This window comes from Rutidosis leptorrhynchoides, chromosome 6, assembly GCF_046630445.1.
Source record: "Rutidosis leptorrhynchoides isolate AG116_Rl617_1_P2 chromosome 6, CSIRO_AGI_Rlap_v1, whole genome shotgun sequence".
Lineage (NCBI taxonomy): Eukaryota > Viridiplantae > Streptophyta > Magnoliopsida > Asterales > Asteraceae > Rutidosis > Rutidosis leptorrhynchoides.
Window position 1 is genome coordinate 910023 of NC_092338.1, and position 8035 is coordinate 918057.

Here is an 8035-nt window from a genome sequence, read left to right on the forward strand (position 1 = left end):
CTCACCTCCAATACGCGGATTATACCATCTTCTTTGGTAAATGGAGTTTGGAAAACATTGATAATCTTATGAAATTATTAAAATGTTTCGAGCAAAGTTCCGGATTAAAAGTTAACTATAATAAAAGCAATCTTTTTTGGTGTGGGCGTCGACAGAAAAGATGTGGAAGAGATGGCCAACATATTCGGGTGTAAGGTTGGCTCCTTTCCGTTAATCTACCTCGGGTTAGCAATTGGTGCAAAGATGAGTAAAATGTCAAGTTGAAAACCGGTTGTTGACAAATTTGAAAAACGGTTATCGAATTGGAAAGCACGTGCGATGTCATTCGATGGACAGAATTCAGTTCTAAATAGTTTACCGTTGTATTACTTTTCACTCTTCCGTGCCTCACCTAGCGTGCTCAAAAAACTCGAGTGTGTAAGATGTAATTTTTTTTTTTTGGTGTGGGTCCAGTGACGAGTCAAAAATCGCATGGGTTAAATGGGATGATGTCATCCGTCCGTGGGCGGATGGCGGACTAAATTTGGGTACTCTTGATTTCAAAAATCTAGCAGTAATCGGCAAGTGGTGATGAAGGTTTAAAACCGAGACTACTTGCTTGTGAGTTAATGTTATCAAATGCATTTATGGGAACCCCTAAAGGGGTGGTTGAGTGGTTAGGTGCTTGAGAATCTCCAAAAGGGACCCAAGTTCAATCCCCGCCCACACTTTGGGACATTTGTCTTTCGAAAAGCATTTATGGAGCTTCGAGTTCACTTAATTCGAGTGGGATTATTTCTAATTCGGTTTCTAATACTACATGGAGCAGTATTGTTAAAACAAGTTATGAGATTGACTACTACTACTACTACCAGTTGTTGCATACTCATATACAATTATCTCACTTCCAAGTGAAAAGCACAGCTCAATAGGCTCACATAAGAATAAAGTGAATAAATTTTCCAACCTTATAACACCAGGTATGCCCACCATAACCATGCAGCACACTCACCTAAGTGTAACAGTTACATACTCGTTCATAATCACTCTTACCCGCAAAACAAAAAACTAACTAGTTTAGCCACCCATTAAAAAAAGCCAACTGTTGAAAAAGGTATCAACATCAAATCAATGAAAATTGTCACCAAGAACATGCAGAGATATCAACAACAGCACTAGCATAATAGACCTGGATATCAACAACAGCACTAGCATAATAGACAATAGACCTGCCCTGTTGATTCATGATAACTAATACTAACAGGGGTTCAAAATCGCATATCCATATAAAGGATTGGGGGGATGATTAATCTTCTAACCCATAAAGTGCACCACTTTTGTTCCTCCTTGTTTCTTCTTTGGTTTTACATTCGGTTGATTAGAAGCGGTACCATCTTTAAATGAAGTCATCCTCAAGATCACCACCACTTGCAAACTTCGTCACCTGCCCTCTCGCCATTCTTTCTATTCCACTTGCTGTAATCCACACAAACACATACAAACATAAGTGACTTAGTTTTTCGCTAAACAAATTAATCGCAATAATACAGTCATGGTTGCAAATGGTGATTGGTGGCGGTTTGGTACTAGCCCGTCCAATTTCACTCAAAAAAATCTAATTAGTCGGTGAACGTTAAAAAAATTGGTCAACGTCAGGAAAAAGTCGAGTCAAAGGTCAACGCTGGTAAAAAGTAGACTTTTTGTCTCACTTTGTTTTAGTGTAACGAAAAACCCAAGCCCATTTAACAATTAGCTGGAAAAAACACTCTAACTTATATAGCATCTCTTACGAATTTATGAATAAATACCCTATAATAGTAGAAACATTATGAAAAAACCTATAAAAATGACACATATGAGAAGCAAAATATAATGGGAATCACATTTTCTTCTTACTTTCGGTAGTGTTCTGCCTGCCTTTCACTTCAAGACGTGCTGTCTGAGCAACAGTCGAAGTTTGTGGAGTCTGCATGTGATGTCTTTTATCAATGTTTCGCGCACGAGTGCCTTGGAGATCAAAACGTACTCTTTGAGCAGCAGTCCTCAAAGGTTTTTCAGTCTGTTTCAAGTTCTGGTGAATGTTTCTGTTAATGGTTCGAGCAGGAGTGCCTTGGACATCAACACGCACTCCGTGAGCAACAACCCCCCTTGAAGTTTTTGGAGTCTTTGTCAGGTATTGGTGATTTTTTTTATCAGTAGTTCGAGCAGGATGCTTCGTGTACCTAGATAAACAAATATTAGAGTAAGCCAGACTATAAATATAAATAAATACCAAGTATCATTCTAAAAATTGGGGTCCATTGAGTCAATCATTTGGGTCTCGAGAAAACAAAAAAGAGAATGGGTCCAACATGGACCCACTTTAGTCTATCAATATATTAAAAGGTTCATCTAGACCCGTTAAAACCCATTTCAATAATGAAAAAGCTAAAAACAATTGGGTGGGGGTTGGTAACATGTAATAGTAGGTCTAGATCAAAACGGGCAGTTTCTTGTAAGGAGTTTATCGGGTTGAGTTGAGTTGACCCAAAACACTTTTTTGCCAACAATATTAATTTTTAATATCATATAATTAAAATATATATATATATATATATATATATATATATATATATATATATATATATATATATATATATATTATGCTTACCTTGCCACCCTGTATTTGTTCATCAAAGCTTCTTTTTCACTTTGAGCTTCTTTTAGTCTCTCATATGTTTTTTTTAACTCATTCTTGGTCTCTTCGAGCTCATTCTTCGTTTGACTCAAGTTAAATTGCAGCAATTCGTTGAATTCTAGTAGTTGAAGATTTACTTTTTCGAACACTTCATTCCCTCCCGTCTTTGGTCTTCTTGAACATGTATCCGGAGGACACTCACACTTATCAGAACAATCGACACCAGCTCTCGAACAAGGACAGCGCAAGCAAGCGCCTCTTCTTTTGCACTTGCATCCGTCTATGATCTGCTTATTTCAGAAAATAAAAGAAAATAAAATTAGTTTGAAAATATATATGTTTTAGAAAATATAAACAGCTAAACCCGTTCCTTTACCTTGGTATGCTTTCGTTTTCGTGACGATGATCCTGAGCTAACATAATCTTTTATTTTTACAAGTCATTTCAACAGCTTTAAGTCAAGATTTTCCTGCAATAATGTTGAAAAACAGCATCAACAATAGCAATATTTCTCTTCACATTGACCATGTAAAAACAGATAAGCTACAAATGGTAATCCTGACTTGGTCTTGTGACATGAACAAAGTGCCAAAACGAATTATTAACCCATATGAAATCAAAAGCTATTTAACAGATTACCATACTAATAACATTCCCATATATAATTTTTGCCTTTTGAATTCCACCTAACCTTCGTAAGATAACAAACAAGTACCAGGGGGTAATGTTGAACCAAATGAAATATAGATCAAATAGATTATATGATTACACAACCAAATCCAATAATTACTTCCAATATGTCTATTGTGCCCATTTTAACACATCAATTCCAAAAACAACAATAGTAACAGCATTTCATAACAGCGGAGTATATGGATCAAAATTGGGCTTATATTCATGCAGCAACAGTAGAATGCATATTAAATAACTACAACAACAGCAACAACAATAACAACAGTGGTTATATATTCAAACAATACAAGATCAAATTAGAAATGATGTAACTACCAATTTTGTGCAATTAACTAAACAAATAATGAAATATGAACAAATTAATAATTGACTTGCAACTCTAATTATCCGTCAATACTTAACTGGTAGAAATACACCAAATAACATCCAAACCCTAACAAAATGAAAACCCTAACTAAGCGAACACTAAGCGAACAGAGACGTAATTGCATATGCACAAATATTACGAACGAAATAATTAATTGAGCATTGGAACAAAATTAATAATGAAATAATGAGTCTACCTGCTTGTATTATTTTTTGATTTGAACACGATATAGATGAAGGATGATTTGAAGAGCGATATTTGCTTCCGGTCCTCGTGTACAGATTCGTCGATGATATATTTCTTTTAATCGAATTGTTTCTACTTCGTCACCTACAAGTGTGACTGGTGGTGGGATGTGGTGGCGATGGCTAGAGGTTGCAGCGATAGTCTCATGGATGGTAGTTGAAGGTATGCGATGGTGGTAATGTAAGGTAAGTTAGGGGTGTGGTAGGGTTGGTGAATGGAAGGATCTGGATAGTCTGGAGCTTTACATGAATACTTTGGGAATAAATAACTCGAGGAAGAGAAGTCCAAAATGCCCCTATGAAATATGGATTAAAAAAATCTCAGGAGTAATCCAATGTGTTCAAATGATATATAAATAAACAAGCATATAGGTCAGCGCGCTTCGCAGCGCGAAAGTTCATCTTCTATCAATACCATAAAAGATTTATAACTATTTGAAATACCAATACTCTATTGTAGATGCTAATTAAAAAGTGTTTCAATTGAATTTGGCGAATTTGACACATGTAGATGTCAACAACAATATTAACATTTCCATAATTTGTCTCGGTCGTGAACCCGTGATGATTCCATTTGCATCCAGACGTTGTCTTGCATACGTACGTGTCTTTTCCAAATACCATGTACTGCAAGATGTTTGCGCATTCTTTTTTCACTTTAGGCCAACAGCTTGTAAAACATAGTAGCATTCAAGTTACATCTGTTAAAATAAAAGCATATGGGGCATTAATATAACATACAACATAAAGTATAATAATATATAAATGATCATAGAAAAAATAACCTAATAATATATAACCTATAAATATAAACTGAACACAAATAGAAAAATATCATTTAATTTATAATAGGAGCAAAAAGTAGGCTAACGTAATTCAGTTGCATCTCAAACATTTCCTTATAAAAACTAAATTAACTAAAACCTAACTTGAAAAAAGCATATTGTTCAGCAAATCAAGCCTCGGTCTTCCACTAAAGTAGTGAGATACCTCGCCCATTGACTGTCAATATTGAGTTTGGATTAACCTCAAATTAAATCGGATGGTATAAGATTAATCACTTTATCAAATTAATCTTAAAAGCATTAAAAACAAAGTTTCAAAAATGCAGGTACCTTTTTTTTAACTATACTCTACGAATGCACTAAACAAACCAAAGGCAACAATCAGTGATAATAGATAACAAACCTCCATATTTCCGTAAAAGAGAAGAAACCTTCAACCCACAACTAAACTCCTACAACAATCCGCAATCTATGACTGGCCTTTAGAAGCTGAAAACACAAACTGCAAGAATTTGAATAAATGACAAAGTTGATCAGAAAAATGCAAGGATGTTATTATAACGTGCATATGTTATTATAAGAACCTATATCATCTTGATCACGTAATTGTTACTAAACTTGGTTAGCAAGCAATAATAGAAATAGAAATTAACATATAATGAGAAAATTCGAAGGAAAATGTACCAATCATACCATCATCCAACCGAACCTTTCGCACCATCAGAGCAGTTAGTACAACAATGAAACGACGATAATTTTTGTAAACAAAATGAAGGCAAAAGGGTTAGCGATTGCAAGGATGTCCTCATCAGATAATGTATAGTGTAATGTTAGTATTAGTTAATTAACTAAAACTTAATACTAATATAAGAGAAAGTAGCCTGCACAAATGGAAGGCAAAAATTACATGACACAGACTAATTCCTTTCATGAATTAATGTATAGCAAAGCAAATGAGCCCAATACCATTTCATAACAGTCACCATAACACCTTTCTAAATAAGACTTGCCAACATAAAGAAATAACTTTTGCTGAAACCATCAAAAAAAAAAAAAAATCACACAACACATCCACAAATTTAAAGAACATATTATCATTATCTATAAAATGAATCGATTTTAATCACAACACAAATATATATATGCACTTTTAACAACATCAGAAATAAAAATAAATACAATGCATCAACATCAAGTATATATATACATAGCTACTGACTATAATAATAAACAAAATATGTATATTATATAGAAATGCGTATATTATATATATGCATAAAAGATTGATTCAATACCTGCCCTGACGTCATCAAAAGGCTTCTCATCCCTCAAAACTACATTAAATTGTTTAACTCTTTGTTGATAACTTGATATATACGTACAACAATGTCAGCGTGATCATTAGGTGTTTAAGTAGGATAATCAGAGAGGAATGAAGCTAATGTTTATCCATTAAAGTTATGATAACACTTAACAAACTCTACTGACTTGATCCGGGCTAACGAATGAGGGAGCCTAATCACCTTCTCCGCTGGAATTCGAGCAGGTTTGTAACTAAGTTCTTCAAGTATTTCCTCAATCTATAGGAACAGCAAGTCCAAAGTCACAACATTTCATTTCCCATATTGTAACCGAAAAAGACATAATATAGTTCCTCAATCTTTTGGGTATTCATTATATAGTCAATGTCCAAAATAACAATGACTGATTGTAATGTGAAGCACAAAACAACATTCAAACAGACAGCATTTGGGAAAAGGGTTCTCTATACAGCCATACCCACGATCTGACGATCGTCGTTGGAACAAAACCATTCGGAGTAAAGAGGTGCGCAGAAAAGCAAGGGAAGCACACAATTCATAACAACCACATACAGATGTTTTTAACTCCAAACCGAGAAGTCTAAAAATACGTAAATGCAATGGCAAAAGAAAAAAAAAAGAAAATCCTACACAAATGACACCATGTCTGATCGATAAGGATGCGCGAGAGTGTGTAAAATTTATAACTGAAATTACCTGAAAGCAGCAGAAACGATTCGCACACACAAAAATTGAAAGACGACAACAGCTAATGGTACACTAAAAACACGCACAAAGAATCGCATAATTAGAGCAAAACCTAAAAAATAACAAACCAACTAATCACAAAAGGCCTAAGAAGAAAAATATCGATGAAGATGAAGGAATCAGGGGAAAAAATCGCACAGCAGCCGGATTTTTTTCCTATTAAAACACCCTCAACACAGACACACACATACGCAGAAAAATCAAATAGAAACCGAGGAAAAAGTATTTCGAACCTTTAACTTTCACAATCTGATGAAACCCTAATTTTTTCGTAACTTCGCAAACCTCCGAAGCCTGATGAAACCCTAGCTTTTCAAACTGGGTAAACCCTAATTTTCAAATGGAGGGCGCCTGAAGAAGACAAAAATGGCGGTGTATAGATGTAATTAGGGTTTGTAGTCGATGAAATGGGATGAGGTGAATGGAAATACGGTGGAAAAAATTGGAGTGGGTGTGAATGGATGAAATTAGGGATTGAAGGGTGCTGGAAAGTAGAAGGTTCCAGTGACTAAATATCCGAGGGTAATAATAGGCAGAATGACTAAAATGTCCTTTAAGAATAAAATAAACGAGTCTACAGTAAATTTATGGGTATCCACACACATCTATTTTAACCTTTTACTCTTCTAATAATACTCAATTGGTGTGTGAGGATCAAAAAAGTATGTGTGAGAATCATCCCCTAAATTTATATTCTCTAATAAAATAAAATAATATAATAATAATAATAATAATAATAATTAAATACTTTTATGAACATGTGCGTTACATGTATGAATCAGTATACGATTACGCATAGGTGTCTTCGAACATAGGCAAGATAATCAACCGTTTAGGGCTTAAAAATTTAAAAGGACCCAAAATTTTGAATATATAAATATATTTCTCAATATATACTTAATTAAATCAAATAAAAAATTGTCAATTAAAAAAGTCAATATTGTGAATTATTACTCTATATGTTTACTTACATTCTAATACATATCCCGCAAAACAGTCTCCGGTAACCTCAAAAACAGTCTCTGGTGACATTCAAACTCGTCCTCACCACCGGTAATCATCATCTTATCCGGCTAGGCTCCTGGCCGACGATAAAATGTCCCGTTCATATTAATTATAAACGTTTCATATTAATTGATTTCTTTGCGAGGTTTTGACCTCTATATGAGACGTTTTCAAAGCTTGCATTCATTTTAAAATAACCATAACCTTTATTATTG

At 34.4% G+C, this 8035-nt stretch overlaps 1 protein-coding gene across 4 annotated transcripts; it reads right to left on the reverse strand.

Moving 5' to 3' along the window:
• Positions 1-1072: 1072 nt before the first annotated feature.
• Positions 1073-7282, reverse strand: LOC139851448 (uncharacterized). Of its 4 annotated transcripts, XM_071840487.1 has the most exons (10): positions 7049-7282; positions 6042-6326; positions 5440-5455; positions 5150-5248; positions 4493-4662; positions 3913-4257; positions 3033-3125; positions 2630-2943; positions 1876-2201; positions 1073-1455 (listed from the first exon to the last, which is right to left on the reverse strand). In XM_071840487.1, the coding sequence occupies exons 8-10, from the start codon at positions 2650-2652 to the stop codon at positions 1376-1378; spliced, it is 429 nt and encodes a 142-aa protein (XP_071696588.1). In that variant the 5' UTR covers positions 2653-2943; positions 3033-3125; positions 3913-4257; positions 4493-4662; positions 5150-5248; positions 5440-5455; positions 6042-6326; positions 7049-7282; the 3' UTR covers positions 1073-1375. The 4 variants fall into 4 exon arrangements, with proteins under 4 accessions (XP_071696588.1, XP_071696585.1, XP_071696587.1 ...); XM_071840484.1 differs by having other exon boundaries at positions 3913-4662; XM_071840486.1 differs by having other exon boundaries at positions 3913-4662; positions 5431-5455.
• Between the last annotated feature and the right edge of the window lie 753 nt (positions 7283-8035).